The sequence below is a fragment of the Xenia sp. Carnegie-2017 genome, unplaced genomic scaffold (assembly GCF_021976095.1).
Source record: "Xenia sp. Carnegie-2017 unplaced genomic scaffold, XeniaSp_v1 HiC_scaffold_20, whole genome shotgun sequence".
Lineage (NCBI taxonomy): Eukaryota > Metazoa > Cnidaria > Anthozoa > Malacalcyonacea > Xeniidae > Xenia > Xenia sp. Carnegie-2017.
The window spans coordinates 14915826-14937900 of NW_025813483.1; the positions used below are offsets into that span (position 1 = coordinate 14915826).

General features: G+C 35.1%; 1 protein-coding gene across 1 annotated transcript; it reads right to left on the reverse strand.

Moving 5' to 3' along the window:
* Positions 1-83: 83 nt before the first annotated feature.
* On the reverse strand, positions 84-21851 carry LOC124441754 (lysosomal-trafficking regulator-like). The gene is made up of 52 exons (XM_046992221.1): positions 21499-21851; positions 21285-21367; positions 20488-20647; positions 20303-20393; positions 19099-20230; positions 17079-18192; positions 16536-17014; positions 16354-16444; positions 16069-16135; positions 15818-15927; positions 15185-15678; positions 14945-15086; positions 14509-14701; positions 13949-14129; positions 13535-13883; positions 13291-13464; positions 12785-13075; positions 12452-12656; positions 11993-12278; positions 11390-11705; positions 10742-10911; positions 10427-10675; positions 10271-10357; positions 9858-9940; positions 9502-9631; positions 8971-9355; positions 8255-8329; positions 7949-8107; positions 7687-7845; positions 7132-7208; positions 6582-6770; positions 6046-6188; positions 5859-5958; positions 5776-5788; positions 5670-5730; positions 5523-5581; positions 5280-5366; positions 5042-5193; positions 4816-4974; positions 4615-4681; positions 4296-4449; positions 4088-4228; positions 3713-3816; positions 3476-3589; positions 2415-2649; positions 1896-2215; positions 1610-1708; positions 1380-1522; positions 1182-1279; positions 921-1080; positions 680-751; positions 84-587 (listed from the first exon to the last, which is right to left on the reverse strand). Exons 1-52 carry the CDS (start codon positions 21577-21579, stop codon positions 467-469), a joined length of 10404 nt encoding a protein of 3467 aa, XP_046848177.1. The 5' UTR covers positions 21580-21851; the 3' UTR covers positions 84-466.
* Positions 21852-22075: the final 224 nt, after the last annotated feature.

A 22075-nucleotide genomic window follows, 5' to 3' on the forward strand; every position in this document is an offset into this window, starting at 1 on the left:
ATGTCAACGTCAAGAAACTTACGAACTTTTGTTACTTGTATAGTATAGCTATCTTTTCGAAGTATATCGAGAAATACGAAAAATTGAGAATATTGAGGATCATCTAATTTTGTTGAGGAAAATGATTCTAGCTATATTACAAGAAATACTAAATATATTAAATAGTGATGTTTTACTGCCTCCTACAAAAAGAGCAAGTAACCCTCAAATACACAATATAAATATACTTCTTACATATAGAAAAACTCGTTGCCTCAACAATGTGCAATGACGAATCATTATCAGTGCACAGCTTATCATGTAAGCATCAATAACTTTTATATTTTTTAGAAGTTGAGAAATCCTTTCTAAACGTATGTAGTGTAGGGATTCTCTCAGTCTGCAGACCAATTCATGGGTGTCATCAAGGTTACCAAGGAATTATTTGATGTTTATTCTTTTTCGCAAATTCTTTCAAAGCCAACTGTTACCTCATTGCAGACAATATCCGAGGTCTATACGAGCTTTTTTCAATTTTCCCCCAAGCTCGAACTATACCTTGGGTATTAATAGTGAACAAATGAAGACTGGTGAGGGAATAGGTGATGCTAAAAAGGATGTAAAACACATTAGAAGTCTGGCACTCATTGACAAACAACGAGCAGTTAAAGTATCAGTCCAAACGAAAAGTCTTCCTTACTCAACAATAGGACTTTGGCATGAATCATCTTTGAGATCAGCGATATGGTCCAACGTCCACGTATTCCAAAGTCTAAAAGTGATGAAATGAGAAAAGTACGATCTTTAAAGAGTGCTTTCTTTCACTAAGCCTGATGATGGTCCATCCAAATGAACGAAGCCGCGTGTAAAAAGATCTTCGACAGTTTTAGTAGCTCTTTACATCCATCACGTTAAAAATATATAAAATGAATATTGCAAACCTCACTACACCATTTTCTAAGCCTGCTACCAAAGAGTTTACCGAAACTCCTTCTGGTGCACGAGAAAAAGTAACGCAGTTTACTTTCTCCTGACAAGAAGTACTTTTGATCTCTCTTCCATTAACTGACCATAGCCTCAATACGCTTGATCTATTGTTACCTTAACGAAACATTCATATACATATCAACAATAAATATCTATAGGAAACTTTGCACTAAAATGTTTTTCTTATAAACACAATGAAATCGTAAAATAAATACCTTTATGACAAACTGTTACAATATCTCCCGTAGTATCACTGATTGCAACCAAACTGACAGGTGAAGGATGTTCAGAAAGACTACATACATAGCACAACCTTGCAAACGATAGAGAGATTGCACATTAAAATTTGAAACTTAAGGAACGGTTGTATAAAGTCTAAATTATGCTGGATAGTAATAAAGGTGAGTACTGACCTATTCAAATCCCAAATGATAGCCGTTCCATCTTCACTGCCGCTAACAACAATACTAAATGCTGAGCAGATTTCAAGACAAATTATACTAGCTTGATGCCCTTGCAAACGAATCTTTCGACCACTTATCACTAAACCACATTCCTGAAAATGATAGATGATTTAGTGTGTAATAAATCCATTTTTTAGACAAAACACAAAGTATAAATAATAACAGAAAAAATATCTTACACTATTTCTATCGTATCTCGTCGGCCAAACGTTAAGACATCCAGTTGAACTTCCTATCCACAGTAGATTACATTGTTCTGATACGGCACAGCATGTCACCTTGATAAAAACATCAATGATTGTACCTATAGCGTGACATCTAATTACTAAAACATGGCCTATGCTGAGCGGTAAAATGTGTTGTAACATATTTCTCGATGTTTCTCGATCATGTGACGAGGTTCTTGATCATGTGACATATTTCTACGTTTTTTTCTCCAATAATAACATTCACCTTCATGCTTACCTTATGAAAATCAATGTTTTCCATGAAACCGACATTGCTACCTTTCTTGGCATCCCAAATGCGAATGATATCGTCAACGTAATCCCAACTCAATACCGCTGACCATATTATATGCATCGTCCGGTTGCGAGTTCTCGTAACCATAAGATGAGTCGAATTTGGAGGCAAAATAATTATGCTACTTTGGGGATGGGACACCAAGCGTGCAACTGGTAGAGGGTGTTTAGATGACCAGCAGATAGCAGGCCTAGGATAGGCAGGAGAACCAACGTATTGTCCCCATTTTATGCCATATACAGTCGAAATTGGACTGGGAGCATCTGAAAGAGAAATGATTAATATGGAGGGTTAACTGCTTTCTTTACAAAAAAAGAAAAAGATGGTTATTGAGGGGAAACTTTTAGTCATCAAAGATGAAGTAAGCATTTCCAAAAATAAAAGTTGTCAATCATGTTTAAACACATTTAATTTTTCTTTTCCTAAGTTTAAAAAAAAACTTAGTTTCTTCTTTAACTATACCTTGCACGAGTCTCTGTGAAGAGCGCTCAGACACACTTGACTTTGAATAGGAATCAAAATCTGTAAATGTTCCGCTAATCGTAGAAGATTGATCCACGGTTTGTCGTTTTTTCTCGGGATGTCGCTCAGAGAAGAGTTTGGCGGGAGTCTGGCCGTACGTTTCAATCATCGTCTGTACAGCTTTGCGTTGCAGAGGATCATGAAGTCTGTTTGCATCAATTCCACCAATGTAAGTCTGAGATAGATAGAATTTGTTGTCGAACGAGCAAACAAATACATAAAATAACAGAGACCGCCAAGGGGCATGTTCAATGAAGCCTTGATAGTTGATAACCTAATGAATGTCAAGTGGTGCGAACCATGTATAATTTTATAAGCTGATATCGGGCTTATTACACAGACGGTTGTATTGTCTTCAAGGAAACAAAACTTTGTTACATTGGAATTAAGGTTTAGTTCTGTTGATTGTCCTGTTAAGGATGCAACTTCGTGTGATGTAACGCTCGTAGTAATGTAGACGTCAAATTTAATTTTTCAAATAATTTCTTTTCACATCACATTAAACTTCACTTCCTTATTCACGTAATTATTTCAGTTGCTATCGTTTGTAAGGCATAGGGAGGGTTAAATAAAAACCAAGAAAGATTTACAATAAACACAATAAAAAAAGGAATACTATAAGGAGAAACAAAATGAGCAAAATGGTTCAATAATCACACTTAACCAACACAACTTTAATCACCATTCACTCAAACACTAAATAAACACAACTTTAATCACCATTCACTCAAACACTAAATAAACACAACTTTAATCACCATTCACTCACATACTTACAAATACAACAACTCCATTAATCACCAACACAACATCTTCAGAGTCAAACTCTGACTCAAATGACACCATTCACTCACATCACTCAACTTTACAACCATCATCACTCACATACTTGAAACCATTTAAAATACAACTTTAATCACCATTCACTCACATACTTGACAAACACAACTTTATATTTTTCTTGTAAAAAAGATATACGTATAAAAAAACTCTCATCTTACAGATGGATGAAAGACGTTAATGGCATTGATTGCAGCTTGTCCTTCTTGCTTGAAACCAAAAACTAGATCGATCCATTTATTTATTGCGCTGGAGATAATATCAGACTCTAGAGCCTAAAGACAAAATAAAAACGTGTAAGTAAATGATATACAGTGCGAAAGGATAGGCATGTATAAATATGGATAAATTAATGTGAATAAGGATTGTGAGAAGGTAAAGACAACAAATATTCATACCTGACGATGAATGAAAACAAACAAACGAGGATCATTGCAGGCCCACGTAGGCAAGTGTACATCCATAACACGTTGTCCATTTTGTCTAACACCGAAGTCAAAACCTAAATAATCATAATTTTTAAAGAAAAAAGAGAGAATCCTTCGCACCATTCGGGTTAACATGTTATGAAGTCTTATAACAGGAATAAATAAATGTTAAAATGTCCATGTCATGTCCACGTGGAGTACATGTCATGTCCACGTGGAGTACATGTGATGTACATTTTATCATTCTTTATAACTCGTTTCATACAAAAAATATCAATTGCAAACCTTTCCAAGAAATGTCGAAGTTCATATAAACACGGCAGTCACAGTCGCTAAAAATATTACCTTCAGAATTACGGAGAAATTCTGGCAAGAAAAAGAATTCGGGAATAAGTTCCTTCACATCAGGAGCAGAGGCAAATGAAGAAAGATTCCAGGTCGTTTCGATTGCATGAAACGTACGATCAGGAACATCAAATTGTTTATCTGAAAATTGTTACGATCTCGTTGAAAAATTTGTCACGTATAATAAAAAATCCATGAAACCATATACCTTGATATATCAAGAACATTTTCGTGAAGGGGAGAAGACGGACAAGGAAGTGCAACACAGTACCACTGTTTGAATAATGGGATCCATAGTGATAAGGAGGAATACAGTTCATAGGATCAAGCCTCTTCGTGATGTCATATTGTTCTTGTAGACTCTTAAAATATTAGATTTCGTGAGGTTATATAAATAAACATATCTTCGGCAAAATCTCAATATTTTGAAACCTACTAACAGCCTCATTGTCTTGAAACCGAACCGAAATTTCAATATTTTGGAACACTTACTACTAATGCATAATCTTATTAATAAACTTGCTTACCCTGTAAGTTTCTTTGTATTTCGGGATCCTTAATGGATTTTGAACAGCGATTGGTTTTGATAAGTCCCTACAATAAGATGTTCGAAAAATAGAATATTTTCATGAATAGTTCTAAAAGTTTTGAAAGAACAAAAAACAAGATTCGCTATGAATTAAATACAAAATTAATAATGACTTGAAGTTGACCATTGACATTGTTACCTGTAAATCGATGCATCTGTCAAATCCAATACGTCACATTTATAATCAGCGAGAACAAGAGGGAACACTGGGTATTGCATAAGATCATTAAAGGATCGACAAGCTTGCTTATTCAATTCAGTTAAATAAGCGAAGTTGGTTAGTTCGCCATTTTGCCATCTAAAATCAACAGCATCAAATACAACTTGTGCAACATGAATTTATTCTTGAAATTATAAAAAAACACCTTTGTGTCAAGTCTGCAACATTCTCTGTCGTCACTAAGTTTGGCAATTCTTTAGCATATAATTCTTTATATACAGTCTCTCTGTCCTTTGTTGTTTCAAACGCAAGTAAAAACGTGCGACCGTTCGTGAGGAAAATCTCAAGAGCGTTGTCCTGCAAGATAAAAATAATGACAAAATCAAAGATACGGTAAATCTGAGGAATTGTTAATGCTCATGCATGCTTAAAGAATGGCGTACCTTAAGAGCATATCGACGTCTAAGAATTTCACGAATTTGTTGGAACAACCATGAAACTGACGTGATATCTTCATCGTCAAGAAAGAACTAAAAAGAAATTGATAAAGACCAAACAAAATATTTTTCGTGCACACAAAATAAAACATGTGTATGAATGGTATATATTAATAATATTATAGATATTTTAAGAAAAATCTAAATGAAAAATGAAACAATCGATATTTTAACATCAATTGCTGTTACCTGTGCCGTGTTGATGTTAACATCGTTCTCTTCACCAACAAAATAAACTCTTTTCTCGCCTGGATAAAAGAAAACGAAACTAATTGATCATCCAACAAAAATGAGTTAACGTTTGACAAAAATCCAAATCGTTCAAGGCCAACATACCTATCAAAATTTCTCCGGGGACTTTCCTCGAAGGCATTATGCTTTTACAACGGTGCAAAAACTAAAAAAATAATTTTAAGTAAAGCTTCAGTAAATAGCTACATACCAACATAATTTTCCTTATATATACGGAATCGACAGGACAAAACAAGCAAAAATTGATTGGGAATAATCGTTAAAAATACTCACCAAATCGTATCTGTTGTGTTGAATATATGATGAACATTTTTTGAAGTTGGCTCACCAAGAGGCTCATCAAAGAGATAGAATAAAGGAACAGTAACAGATTCTAAAAATACAAAAATACAATGTAATCGGTTTCCAAGGTGGTCACAATCATGAGAGAGGTGGAGGCAAATCAGTTATGTTTTCTTACGTGCTTTCCTATGTTCAGGCATAATGAACTTTTCATTGACATCCAAATGACAACGTTGTAAACGACAACGAACTCTACAAGGTCCTTCGGTTCTATCAAGCTGCCATGATTGTGGGAAGAATTCTTTATCGTACCAAATGGCTCTAGTAGACGAAAAACATTCATCAAGTTTTAAAGCTTCCGTTTCCTTACAGTTTTGCTGTCTTTTTCGATGATAAAGAGATACTTTCACATATACTGTAGTCAATGCTTTAAAAATCCGTGTCACAACACGCAGCCTATGGGGGACTAACAATAATTGATTCTGTATCAAGTTACAACAGAAGACACAGCATATTAATGTACTTGAGCGATTTAAAAATAAAAAGTAGATGAATGTACAAGAAAAATGTCTCTCTCAAAACTGCTGATCAACCTAGATGACTGTGGGGAAGAAAGTTGGCATAAACAACTTTTAGAGTTTACGCATCACATAACATTGTCTTTTACCGTAGTTGTCGCATGCTATTACTGTCCAAAACTTCATATTTCCTTACCGTTCGTGGGTAACTTGCATAACCAACATTTGCCACAATTTGTGACTTTGAACATCGTTTGATAGAGCACTTTTTACATGTTTGAGTAAGTTCTGTCGCTGCTTGTCTTGAACGTCAATGGAAACCTTAGTGACCTCAAGTGCATTTCGTGATATTCCCTCACAGAGTTGCTCTAATTCGCGTTCTACTCTGAAAAGTATTTACCAAAAGAAATTAGATAAGCGCTACAACATACAATGTAGGATATTAGTAAGTACTACAACATACAATGTAGGATATTAGTAAGTACTACAACATACAATGTAGGATATTAGTAAGTACTACAACATACAATGTAGGATATTAGCTTGACAAGTTTTTTTTCTAATTACAAAGCGATATGTTTTCTTGGATAATACGTCCAAGACAAACTGTTTTTGTACTTCTCTAATACAAAAATGTTTTTTGCTTGATACATGTGGTGATCGCATTAATCATAGACAACTTTTATCACACAATCATGATGTAACCTTATGAATTTGAGAAAATCATCATAAAATAGAATAAATACCTTTTCTTTTCAATATCTGTCTTATTCTTGTATTGAAGTTTTTTTGAAATATCTTGCTTTGTCCACTCTTCCTCTTTCTGAAGAGATAAAAAACGTGTACATATATGTTATTTACAGGATGGGAGGTCCAGATATAAAAATATAGGTGTCGGTAAATCAAGTATTTGTTATTTTTACTAAAGGCAACAATCTTATAAGATTGCTTGGTCAGATTTAATAATGGCGGCAAAGTAAACATTCAAAACTTTGCTCTTCATTTTACTTGGAAACTTAAAAATTATTCAACATAGGTTATTATCAAAATTTGGCAGATAATTTTCATTTTAAAACGAAACGAAAGTATTTAGCATCGTAAAAATCCATCCGCTGCTACAGCCAATCAGATTGCAGGAAAGGGTAGGAGTCCGCTCGCAGCTCATTGGTAAAAAATCAAAGTTGATATCAAATGACGATAACTAATTACTATAAAATTAAATAATATCGAAACATTTCAATTTCAGTAGTACAAAAGAAGCAAAACGCAAATTCCTTCGATAAACGACATATTTATTATACCCGTTTCAACGAATCATCATCGAGACCATCCATCTTTTGATCCTCGACATTCTTCAAAAGTTCTGCAACAGTTCTCCTCAATTCCTTTTCTTCCCTACTACAATCCTCTCTTACTTCATTTAAGAATGAACGTACGTATGCTATAGTTCTCTCTTTTTGCTGAAAGTAGAACTCCTCATCAGATAAAGTTAAAAGCTCTTAAATACAAACAGAGATGAGAAAATAACTCGATGCTTAAAAAATACTTGCTTTCATCACGAACCTTGGATGTAATTCCTCCGAGTAATATATTCAAAAACATGGACTCTCCCTCCTGCGACTTAATAAATTGTAGAGCAAAGACTTTGATCTTCAGCTCCCGAAAGGAGACATCAAGTAAACAAACAGTCGACATATCTTCAAGAGAGAAAGATGATAAAACTAAAATGCATTCCGGTGAAATTGATGATGTTTTCATATCACTAATAAATTGGTTGTTGATGTGATCTTCTTTGTTTAAAGGAGGAGTGGGTGGGTTAAGATGCAGTATATGTTGCACATGGTCTTTCAATGGTCATCTTTTACATACCAGATGTCGGATTTTATCCTTTGAATGATAGATAAGTTCTTGCCATTTATTTGTGACATGCTGAGATCCACGATGCTATAATGGAACGGACGAAATATTGCTCTAAAACTACTTTTCGATTAGTTTTGCCACATTGGCTACTTGCCATGCAATACAAGAAAAGTTTCCTCCAAAAATTTACAAAAACTACATGTTGGACATTTCTTGTAGGAATTAGAACATTTTGTATTTGCAAGTGTTTGCATTAATCACAATTGGAAAATTTCTCTGTAAAACAGGGCTTGAAAATGTCCCGCAGTGCCGGCAGGAAACTTTTCAAAAAATTACTCGCAAGAAATATTTTTGTAACTCGCAGGAAGTTTATCGAAAATGAGTAGATGCATCAATTTACATAAGTCATAATACATTATGATTTGTGTTCTATTGAGTAAGCAAGACCGTAAGGAATTTGCAGACAATCGCAATGTGAAAATGCTTGTTATAAATAGTTACGAGTGAAAATTTTCGCAGAGAATGCTAATTTTTAAAGTTGCTGCTAGCAAGTGAAACATTTTATCCAGGCCTGCTGGAAAAGTGAAAACATGCAATTGTCGAAGATATTATGCATAAATAAAAATGCTCTGAATATATTTTTAGTATTTCAATCATGAGAGTATCAAAACATTTTCTACATAAAAATCTTCACTTGATATGATTTAAACGACCCAATAACTTACCAACGCATAATCAAGAAAGTCCACAAACAAACAGAACATCCATTGAGTAAATATCTCACTGGAACGAAGTAAAGAGCAAAAATCTTCAGGTTTGTACTTCTCAAAATGCGATGGTAATTTAAAATCGGCATGACGTAGTTCAAGATCATACGGCAATGACGTAATCGTATCAGAATAACAAATCATATTCACAGCTTTGACACAGACATCATGAAACCTAGAGGTGATCTCAGATGGTGTTGCTTCAGCAGGTAAAGGTTCATATGGAGATATACACCACAACACAGGAAAATCTTGTGGGTCCAATGTCCGCCAAAATAAATAATAATTATTACAGCTAACGCGTACGGCATCAGCGTTGTCATTACTGTTTTTGACTGTACGTCTAAAAAAACAAAGATGATTACGTATGACGTAACATTACACAAATGTTTGACAGGTAGGAGATACGACGATGGACAACAGCAGTAGGCGGAGATAGATGAGAAGTCACAAAAGGCAACAAAAAATAAACTGCAATACTGTTTTTACCTGAGTGTAGGAATTAAACAACGACGATTATTCTTCTGAGATTTTTTGACAAACTCGATATAGTCCAAAGCAAACCTTATTGCACATTGTCGTAAGAACATCAAACAACAACTTAATAATTGATTTAATCCTATAGAAATAAAACGTCCATAGTTTATGAGGTCTGTCTACAAAACAAGCGTTCAAAACATTGAAGAGATTACTGACTGCACACAAAAATACAACAATAACAATTATTGTAGCAATACAAGAACTATGAAAATATATTTTTAGCGAGAGCGATTGAGGACAATAATTAGTTTAAGAATCGTGGAATTATGGATAAGTTATGGAAAATATCACCAAAGGTGTTCCACCTTGATTTTTATCATTGAATTCGGGGGAATCCAAAGACAAAAGCAAGTCGTCAAATATTTGATAATAACGATCTCCACACATTCTACAAATTAATAAAGACATAAAGAAAATGCAGTTTCTAGCAAAAAACAACATTTTCAAGCATATTAGTTAGGAATGATAACATCTTAATTGGTGTCTGAACTGGCGTTTTTTCTTTATATCAAATTGTCTAGGAGGGACAAATTGTATAGAAGTGATGACACTTTGGTTGGTATCTGCATTGGCGTTTTTTTTCTCATCAAATTGTCATATGAATGGTGACACCTTGGTTGATATCTACAGTAGCATCTTAAAGGTGTCGAAATATAAATGCTCTAAAAAATGAATAAGGACACAGTACCGTAATACAGAATGATATAACTAATATAACCTTAATGATCCATAAACAATAGCCATGATTAAATATTGTAGGTTATCCAATATCGCTCCAGCTGTTGTTTGAGACATTGATTTATCACTGGTAATGAAACGAATTATATAAATTTTAAGGATTAATAACGGTTCCATAAAGAAATACAACTATCACCTGTTATTGATACGCCAAACACAAAGGCCGCGAGCTGTGTTAACAAGAATCTTCAGTAAGCCCTGATCGGCAGCCTTTAGTAAGAAATTCTCAACAGTGTGAATCAGTTTCACAAGGACTTGAGAAAGAAACTTAAATATTTCTGGCGAGTCAATTGAGCCTTCCATCATGGCCAACAGCGGTATTCCAGCAAGAACGTTTATTTTCCTGGTAATTTCACTGCCCCGTTTTATAGCAACAATAAAATGACTAATGACAAAAGAAAATAACATAAATTTAAAGCTGTTTCCTATAAGTAAGTCTACATTAACTTACGTTTCCTTGATGTAAACTGGCTGTTGAAAAAATAAACGGAAGCAGGCTTCGGCCACATCTTGAGTGATGGGATATAAGTGTAGCTGCACGGCTAACAAATGAAAACCTTGTATTTGTTGAAATGACTCCAGCATATTTAGAGATCCGCGTTCCAGCATTTTACAAAGGATCTGCCAAAAATTATTAAATAAATGTGAATGATACTGAATAATTAAGTAATAAAATTATTAAACTTCCGTATTTATTTTTTATGATCCATAATAAGATATAATAATATATAACTCTGTTGTACGGTAAACCAAAAAAAGCTGCCCTTTCGGTTATTTATTATGCACCAAAAACTTTACAATAGCCCATAGGAGCAAAACAGACCTGTTTGAAAATATTTCAAAAAAGACCAAAACAAAGTTTGTAGTATCTAGTCAGTGCCAGAAGGCAATCATGGTAAATGTGCCAGAAGGCAATCATGGTAAATGTGCCAGAAGGCAATCATGGTAAATGTGCCAGACAGCAATAATGCTAACTGTGACAGCGCAATAGTTAAGAAATAAATGTTTACTGTGTGCATAAAAATCTGAATCCCTCAACATTCACAAAGCTTTGAACAATTTCTGAATAAGCGTTCAATAAGGAAAGCAGGGATTGTACCTGTATCGATACAGCTCGTACCCTGGCCAAAGGATAGTTGACGAAACATAAAAAATATTCAAACTTTAAAATATCACTCAATACTCCTTCAATAGCAATGTCCGTCATATTGACCAGCATACAATTGATCAATTCTAAAAGTCCACTTCTTAGTTCATCCAACTTGGAATGTTCTTGCAACTCCGAGCGCTGTCGTTTTAAATATCTGTAAGTTGTCATGGTTGGAGGAACGGAAAACTCGTTCTCTTCAACAATAAAATCATCACCAGAGTTCGTGGCCTGGGACGACATTGATTTCGACGAAGAAACGTCACCCCTAGATAAAACGACGCCTAAATTTAATTGCATGCTGTTAAGCGCTACGTAATAGTTTATCATTTTTGGATTACAACGATTCCTACAAGACCTACAGAGCAAATATTGTTCTTCTACAAAGAATTATGTGCCTCAAAGTTATACCTAAGATTGCAATAAACAAGGGTAACTTAAGAATTCGTTAACAGAAAGCACCAACAAGCTAAAGAATGATCGCCGAATTTCTTAACTAACAGTGATGACACTTTCTTACCTAATATTTATTTAAATATCTCCTCAAATACTTACGCTAGTTTCAATTGATCTTGATGAGTATTATCTGTTTCAATGACGTTTTCATTCTCCAAACTTTCGTCAGAAATTTTTGGCATATGTCCAACTGTGATCATTATATTACTTGCATCTATTTCAGATACATTTGTGAGCTTATCTCTTGAGCTGAAAATACACGTTGTTTCATCCACAGATTGGGCAGACAACAATGTTTCAGAACGAGATCTTTCAATATCCTGCTCTTCTTTTTTCCCTTCAACTTCTCCTCCTTCTTTTTCTTCAGGAAGTAGCTCTTTATCGTCTACAACAATATGTAGATACATGTGAACCCTTACGAAAACATTGTTGCCATCAGTTACGGACAAATCAAATCACTTCATCAATCATCAACACATTAATTTCCTATACAATTTTCTAATTGCAGCATCTTGTCGTCAACAAATCTTCAAATTGCAGGCAGTAAATGACACTTACCAGCAAGAATTGCGATGGGTGAAAGGTACAGATTTCCTGGAGCATGAACAACCAATGTTTCATAGGTCGGGTGAATGGCCACAAGGAACTCACAAATACGTTTTAAAACTTGTGGATTTGGGGGACAACCGAAGAGATTCTGAATGATTTTCAGATGAAGATTTGTAGTGAGGGACGAGAAGGCCAACTTCTCAGCCTGAATTTCCTATGTTGTATACGGAGAACGAATTAAAAAACAAAAGCAACTTTCGTAACTCAAAATTAGAAAATTAGTTGTGAAATGGGAAATTATAATACTTTATTATATACGAAGTTCAAAATGTTTTTACTCACCTGACAACCAAGTAATAGTGCACCTAACGCATCAGCTGTTTCAAATTGACGAATGTTGAAAGCGGAATATGGATGATTAAATCTTGTAAGAGTTTCCAAAGCATGTAAGATCATGTGCCATGACTCGGGAGCATCAGACTTTCGATACCAAATCCGCCAGTTTAGAAGAAACTCACGAAGAATTTCAAAGTTTTTTATCACTGCTGTCGTGTTAAAATTGACAAAGTAAGGTTTGTCGCTAACACCTGTCTCTCTTAAAACTTCTCCATCGCAAGCAGCCTTCATAAACACCTAAAACAATTGTGCTATTGTCAAAAATAGTGATGAACACAAACGTTATTGGAGAGACGCTGTCACCAATTCATGTCAAGGAATAACAAAATAAGCGAGTTCAACAAACGTGTTACCAAGATGAAATAATAGGAAATAAGATTTTGTTTTGAATGGTTAGCAAAAGGAAGTTTTGAAAAATGTACGTTGACAAATGCAAAAGTGGACATACGTACATTGACAAAGTGACTTCCAGCCATGCAACGTGGTGTAAGCAAAACTTTAAGGATCATTTTGTAAGCAAGAAAAGAATCCAAATCTTTGGCATGACTAACATCTCCTTTTCCTAATGTCAAGAAAACGGAAAGCGCGTCCGCCTGTGCTTTCTCGTCAGCGGACTTTTCGACCGTCTGAAAAACAAAGATTTTTCATTCTAAGTTGAGCAATGTGAAATAATTCGGTAAGGCAATGCAAACCTACTTTTGCAAAGAGAAATAAGAGAACACTAATGCCACCAATTTTTTCGATAGTTTCTTTAAACTGTTGACGGTGACATACGGAAGCTTGAGCACTATAAATGACGTCAATTGTCTGGCAGTTATCAGTGATTGATGTATTTCCTGTCCAACTTGTATCTTCAAGTTTATATTCCAAAAAATTGTCAGGATGAGATGGAGAGAAAACCAACAATAACTGCTTTCTAAGTGATGCTTTGATCTCGTTCCATCGCTGTTCATCAACTAGCACAGGTTGACCATGTGGACCACAAACGAAGAACTGCGCATGACATTCGGGTAATCTTTCTAGACATTTTATGTCTAAGTGATGGCTAAACAATAAAAAATCAATAAAGAAAACATTCTAGTTATCTGTGCACCACACATAAAAACCTACTTAAAATCTTGTGATGTTGCTTCAGATAAGCGGAATTCTAAAGCCTGGCAATTTGCTCCAAGAAGGTTCAGAAATGCAGCTTCATCCAGTTCAACAGTTTTTCGTTTATCGCTGTGTTTTGATGAGTTATGAAGTTTAGAAATAAGAGCTGTCAGCCCACCTTCATCTCTATGTAATTCCCCTGAAATAATAAATCTTTGTTTTATCTGGAAAAACTGATACACAGCACGATTACGTCATACAAAGTATGAGGAAAGGGCGATTATTAAAACGAAGAGCGACAATCAAACGAAGAAGAAAGACAAACAAACGAAGAAGAACGACTATATGACGAAGAAAAACTACAGACATAAATGGAAACGATTTAATGACAAAGAAATAGGATGAGATGAACTATAGAAACGAAAAACAATAACTATAAAAAGACTCAAATTTATTTAACGCCTAATTGTTGGCACCCTCCGTACATAGTATGAAAAGAGTTGCTTTTCCGGGAAAAAATTAATCACTTTCTTTCAGGAAGGAAAAATGAATCTGGTTAAAAGAGAAAGAAGTCTTACCAATAAACAAGGCAACATTTCCAAGCTTCAGATATGGCCGAAGATTACGCTTGCCAGAACTTATGTTCGTATGATCTCCACCAGAGCTCCGCTGACCAATCCACAACGTTGGCGGATCAACCTTGCGCGCAGGAATTGTGGGATAGCGATATTCTTTTGTTGTTTCGGAAGCTCCGTCAATCAAAAATGTCATCTTTCAGAAGTATAAAAATAATTATCGTTAGTTGCACGATTAACAGACAAATATAACTAAATATTGCCTTGGAAAAGCGTTGCTAAGACGAATGATAACTGTAGTCTGGGAACTGATAACATAAGCATATGTTATTAATTGTTATTCACCCAGGCAGACATGCTCTTCAAGATATTAATCAGATTTTTCCCTGCAAAAAAATCTCTATATATAAATATACCTTCTGTAATTTAAGTTACTCACCAAGCCACCGTTGACATCACCCTCCTGACCAGCTTGAACTGATATAACAACGTGAGTCCAATCACAAGCCTTAAATGGGAATTGAACAGGCAAGATGTCTCGGCTAATACTCGCGTCAGTTACAGTATCATCATACGACCATCTATTGAGAATATACACCGTGAATATTTTAAATGCGCATGCTCGAGATATGAATAAAAGCGAACGTAAAATACAAAATATGTTGGAGTACTATTATACCTGCATATTAATGAAGATTTTTTGAAGTCAAACCATACTTCAAACCAAGCAATTGAGGTACCGAAAGATGCAATATGAACAATATTATCAAGCTCATCTTGAAGATAATCCGTCAAAAGATTCTTTTCTTCTTTGTGACTTCCACGCGTGATCTTCACGTGACTGTTCTCAGAACATCTCCCGTCATCAATCTTCAACCAGAAAGCCAAACTAAAACTACCAACGGGCCATGGGATATGCTGACTGACGTTTAACGAAAACACATTCACTTTCCAAGGAGGACAAAGAAGATCGATAGTCTGACTAGTTTTAAATTTTTTTGATTTTGAAATTTTCAATGAAGCTATCGCAGGACGCTGAGTAGTAAGGTCAATCTCTTTGTATTTCTTCTCGTCAAACACCATTGTTCTCGCAGGAAATACGAATGAATTCAACGGACCATGTGAAGCAATCGATAACATAGTTATTTGATTTAATGCCTTCATCAGTAGACCCTGCATAATCAACAAAATCATCAATAATCTAAAACACTAATTAATGAACATAGTTAGAGAGTCAAACGTACCATTCCCTCTGTTTTTACTGATGTTCAATTTTCCATACAACATCTTTCGTATAATAAATTTTACTTACCCAAGACGGATTGTCAATTTTCAGAAAGTTCAATAATGTCGTCAAGTCGTTACAGCGAATTTCGTGACCAGCCAACGTGACAATTAGTTCGAGAACGGTCTTCTGTACAACTGTCAAGATATGTTTATAAAATGACTTGAGTCAAATGGGGATGCTAAGGAACTAGTAGGGATTTGGTTACGATATCATAGAACAATGGGTTAGGGATAATGAATGTTATCCATCATAAGAAAGAATTTAAAACAACTTACCTGTAATTCTGGCATCTTTGGAGGTCATGCAACGAGTGAAAGTCTTAAGGACAAGACTGAGAAAGCCCTGAATTTAATATAATTGACTTTAATAATTAAGAAATAAGCGATGTTTACTGCGTTTGCACGGGCTTATGTAAAACGAGAAGATCCGAGGACATTATTATTGAACATGAATTATCATTACTGAATAAATTCATATTCTTGAAAATAAATTAATATTATTGAATATTATTGAAAATTATTAAATTTAATCTTTCAGTCTGTTTACATTGAGATCTCTACCTTTTCACTTAAGATTTGTCGATTTCTGCCGGAATAAGATGCCAATTCACTGAGTCCTTCTAATATGAACAAAACTAGTGGTCTATCTTTTCTATAAATAAACATTTTATTTACACTAAAGATCATCAAACAACATAACTCACTATTTATATAAAACAAAGTAAGCAAGGATTGTTACGTACGCAATATTCTCTATATCTTCGTCGATAAATTGTATAAGTTGCTCACATAGGTTTGGATGTATGATAAACCGCTGTACAACAGTATTGCGTTGCCTTGGCCTATCACGCATTCTTCTTGACTTCATTACAACACAAGGTCCAATCCCCTTGTTTGATGAATTACTCTGACCAATCTCTAACTCAGTGTCTGCATCGTAACCTGGTTCCAAGTCTTTGGCCACCATCATGGCACACTGCTTTGTACTTACCATTTGAAAAGCATCATTGTCACTTTCACTGTCCCCGGCACAGATAAAGTCAAACACGATTCTTTCTGTGCTCTTTGTTTCCTTACTCGTTGATTCGTCCACGCCCACCGCCCCGATAGAAAGGTTCAAAAGAGCTTGACAAAAAGTTTTCCCAGCAATTTCTTTTAAAAGTTTATCTTTCTGAATCAAACGTTGGATGATGCGCAAATGTTCGTTGATTTGAAGACAAAGCTAGAAAACATAGCAATAATATAAAAAAAATACTTCATGAAGATTATTATTATATTATACCAACCTGGACACCATCAACAAGTTCAAAAGCAAACTCCAGACCAACAGCCATTGCTGATTCCATAAGCTTAACACATGAAAGGACATGTCCCTTTAACTCGGATTGTGTCTTCGCTTTGTACAGAAATTCTTTAACGAGTTTTAAAATTGTGACAACGGAAGCAGGACCACCATATTTCAAGAAACCCTCGCGAAATAAAACACTTTGTTTCAAAACATGAAAACAAGCTGCCCAAAGTTGATATACTTGCCGACATACGCAAGGCAAGCTTAAAGTGTTTCGAATTTTCCGCTCAAAGTCATTGAGCTCGACATAATCTGGAGTATGAAGCATAGGTTGAAGCATGAACATGGCCCTAAGAAATAATCTGATAACTATCAAATTGTCTTCAGGTTTGATGTAGAATGTTTTTGTAGATGATCTTTTACCATCAGCTGTTTCCGTTTCTTCATTGGGTGTAACAGCAAGCATCTTCAAGACCTCCAAACACAATTGATGAAGTGATGGATCACCCAGGAAATTAACAACACACTCAATAGCTAAGGGGTTCATAAACTCAACCCGAAAACGTTCCTTCTCCAAAAGGTCAAGAATAGTGTTCAGACATATCTTAATTGATTCTTCGGATGAAGCCAAATCTCGATCTGCGCCCACAATCCTACTCACCTTTCTCCCGCTATCAAATTCAGATGGCGTTCCATATCCAGAATCGTAGGGATTACGGAGATTGCTAACAGCTACATTTTGACAAATTTCTTTGAAGGAGTTCGTCCTTTTCTTTTCGTTAATGGTAAGCAGATAAGGAAAAAATACTTTTACAAACAAAGCATGTTTAAGATTGGCGATTGCTATTTTTGACAAAGAGCGTAAGTATTTTAATGTCTTCAAAACAATTTCCACGTCACTTGTGGTCACAATGGACGCCAATCGGTCAAAACATGGCCAATTATCAATTGAACGATAATTTTCGTTTGTCAAAAACACATCATCAGTGGAGTTGGAGTAGGAATCAATTTTTCGTCGCGACTGACCTTTCGCGTTGAGATTATCTTGAAGCATGATCTTGCCAAACAGACGCAATGCAAGATTTTGAACGTCCGGCGACCTCTCTGGCAATCTACGTATGAAAAAGAAATATGAATTAAATAATATTTAAAAACCAGATGAAAAGCAGAACATATCACATCAACTTTATCACGAAGGTCGTTTTCATAAAACCCCAAAACTCTAAATTGTGACAAAAGACAGGACGCATGAGACAAAACGCAACTATGTATGCCCAGCCGTGGGTCGTAAGGCAAAATAAACGCCCATCGTCTAGCAATGAAATACCTACACGTTGCTTGGAAAATGTATAACTCATTGTTAAAAGACATATATGATATTACATTGGAAAATTTGGCGCTATGTACAGAGAGTAGTTCATCGCCTACGCAAAAAAATATAACAACAACAAGAACTAGGGATCCAAGGACAGTGCAATGTTTCTTAGAAAAAATGTTTCTAATCATGGCAAATAAAATTTGTTTCAAGAAAGCTTAGTATCGAGCCTTGGCGATTCAAAAAATGCTAAGTTAAAATTCATTTCGAAAAGTGCTTATCAAAGGCTAAGTAGTTTGTTTTTTGACAAATAGCTACAACTTGCTCAAAGATTGCGTAAACTTTCGCGCTAATTTCAACGACTTAAATAATAAGGCACCGAGCAGTAAAATGCAACGATGTTCGATTCGTACAATTTGCATCAGTTGATGAACAAGTCCAGTTTTCAGCAAGTTTGCGTGAATGAAAATTCATTTCGTATTTGCACTTTCATAGCAATAAATTCTCTCTTAATAATCGCTGAAAAACTGATAATAAATCTCTAAAAAATTACTAAACATAAAATTAGCCCCCCGGAAGGTTTACACTATGACTGCCTGCCTGACTGACTGACTGACTGACTGACTGACTGACTGTGTGTGAATTTTCGCCACTCACCACAATACTAAAAAGTTCCCATGGAAACTTTGCACTAAAAACGAACCTGTGAAGTATGAAAATAGATGTAGACGAGATATTCATACAACGACACATTCCACAACGGGCAAAAATATTCAAACAAACCATCTCTAGTTCCTCAATCAAACTTTCTTTAAACACAGTCAATATCGCCAAAGCAAGTTGAACAACATTACAGTCTAAGTTCGAATGAAGAGAACAATGAATGTTTACTGTTGCTTCAACTTGAGCCCAATCTTCATCCGTACTTGAATCAACAGTTTGATTAAGGCTACCACTTGAAGTAATTTGTGAAGGTTGATAGGAGAAAATAGAGAAAGATCGTCGATCAGTCTTGCTTTTTCTCAAGGCAGCCATAGCCCGTTTGACAGACGTTATAAGACGTCCTGTTCCTTTTAAAACATACACAGCTTGCTTTTTGAGCAAGCTTTCAAGCTCAAAATCCATATTTCCATCTTTCGTAACTATATTCAATGATGCCCCAACGAATTTTATAAAATCACATCCTTTGTTGTTCAAAAACACTTGAACTTTGCTGTTCAGTTTCCTTTTCAAATCAGAATTTGAAACGTTTTCTCTAGGCAGACAACTTGTCATCAGGATCAAGACAAACCGTAGAATAGAGTACATCAAAAATATTCCAAAACCCAAAATCGAACCCCGATTTTCGTATTCTCTAAGTCCCCCTCCATACCATGGATTTGTTTGAAGATTTGCCAGGATTTTCAAAAGTTTTTCAACAAAGTCACTCAATTCAGTCCTACCAGCCAAGATGTCACAGAATTTCATTCCCCAGAGTAAACTCCAAAGCATACACAAAACGGCAAACATGGCCACAAGTTTAGCATTTCTACACCAAAAGCATTCAAAGATACCTTCATTTAAAGTCACTGTATCAGCAATGTCAAATGGTTCGGAGAATACTTGCAACAATGATGTTAGTTTCTCAATAATATTAACCGTGCATTCAGCCATTGATAGGGCACAACTTTTGTTGTTGAGTTTGCACAACACATCGAGTAATAGCATAAACAAAGACATAACACCAAGTCCTTTATCAGCACTGAATATTAAGGTTTCATAAAGATGTGGCAAAACACTTTGACCGGATGTCAGGTCTTTGAACAGCACAGCTAGCTTCTTTAGAATTTCCACTGCTATCAAAAAAACAGACATTGCTATCACATGAAAGTGAAAGTTATGAATGATTTAGTGGTAAATGAACATACTATCATTGTCGTCCATGTGACATGTTGCAGAAAAAACACAAGGTATTAGCGACACAAGGAGGTTTGATACTTCTGCATTACCATTATCAACCTAAAATACACCATCAAAACTAATTCTTGTTTCATACAAAATATGGCTCATCCCTAGATATGAAATTACTATACAACTAAAAACATAGACTTACATGATCAGCAAGAGAGTATATAGCTAAAAGCAAATGATAACCAGTGCCTTGGATGAGAAAATTCACAAAGGCAAAGTCATCCTCCAAAATCTCACATTGATGATTGATAACCTTGAGAAATTCATGACACAGGAGATTGCTTATGCTAGATAATTCATTTCTAGTAAAGACAAAAATGATTATTACTTAAATAGTTGATTTTGTAAAATTACAATAAACTGTAAAATACATAATTGCAGTTAAACCTCTCGTAAAGAGACACCTTTGGGACCACAACTTGGTGTCTACTTAAAAGAGGAGTCTGCTTATGAGAGGTTAAAGTGCAATGGTTACGGGAGATGTTAACTACCAAGAAGTGCCTATAAGTATTGGTTCCACTGCATAATACACATTAAATGATGGTAAATACAGTTGAATTAAGGCCAGTTCATATAGTGTGGCAATGGTGCATACAAGTTAGAAATTTAGCCCCAATATATGTATTTCATTTCTGGCAAGGTAGCACTTCTAGTGCATACTCCATAGCAGTCTTGAATCAAACAATTCCAATAACACTTCCTGTACCAGTATTTAATGTCAACATGGCTGGTCCACTTGAGAAATTTGTGACTATATTGGCACAACTGGACATCAAAATCTTGTTGAAATAAGCAACACTTGGCAGTCAGTCGCCCCCCCCCCCTCTCCCATAAACATCCACCAGAATAACTCCAGGACAGATTATGGAAGCCATTAATTAAAAATTTATAGCTATTTTGCATAGAGCATGCTGTAACCGACAAAAGTAAAGCTACTACCTATCAAAAGAAGTTAGTCTCTCATCAGTAGCTTGAAAGATTTGGACTGTATCTGAAAACTTTTTGAGCGCCGTTTCTTTTTTCTAGAAACGGAAAACCTCAAAATAATGGTAGAACACAATATTACAATTAACATAAAATGACTTTCGTATAGGGTCACGTAGTTAGAACTTAGAAAGATAACTTCTTTCGAGATTCAAGACTTTCCAACAACCTTTAGGTCTGTAATCGTCGAATACTCTTCCCAGAGGACTTTCAACTGTGTAAAAGATTTCTGTTTTTCGTTTAAGTTCATCTTGAAAAAATTCACGACGCATCTCAATCAACAAACACTTTTCATCATACACAAATGATCAATGCATCAAGCGCTCTTGTTAAACATTCCTCATTTACAGAAACGAACAAGAAACTTCAACCAGCAAATGTTTTATACAATCCACGACTGTTTACTCCGACTTCTGTAGACTGTAAGTAAAAAATTTTTTCACATAATTAAGGGTAAATTGAAGTCTTTGAATGGGCTTCTTTGTTTGGTAGTCTTTCACTCTTTAGTTTCCAGATTCAAAGAACTTTAGATTTCAAACAATTTATGACTAATTATCATACCCACCCACTGATCTCTTAATTATACTTCGGCTTGTTATTACCCCTAAAACAACATATTTCGGCTCATTATACATTAAAAACAACAGAATATTCAAAATTTGCAGCCAAATATTTTTTTATAAATTCATTTATTCAATAGCAGTTCATAAATACTTTATAATAAATAAATATTGACCCTATATGAT

Bases quoted from the DNA above. Each gene is read 5' to 3' on its own strand.
- LOC124441754 (XM_046992221.1), bottom strand. From the start codon at position 21,579: ATGAACTTAAACGAAAAACAGAAATCTTTTACACAGTTGAAAGTCCTC. The intron at 15,928-16,068 runs GTAAGTTGTTTT...ATATCTTGACAG, and splicing joins CAAAGATGCCAGAATTACAG to TTGTACAGAAGACCGTTCTC. The intron at 8,108-8,254 runs GTATGTAAAAGA...GAATGCATTTTA, and splicing joins AGGATAAAATCCGACATCTG to GTTTTATCATCTTTCTCTCT.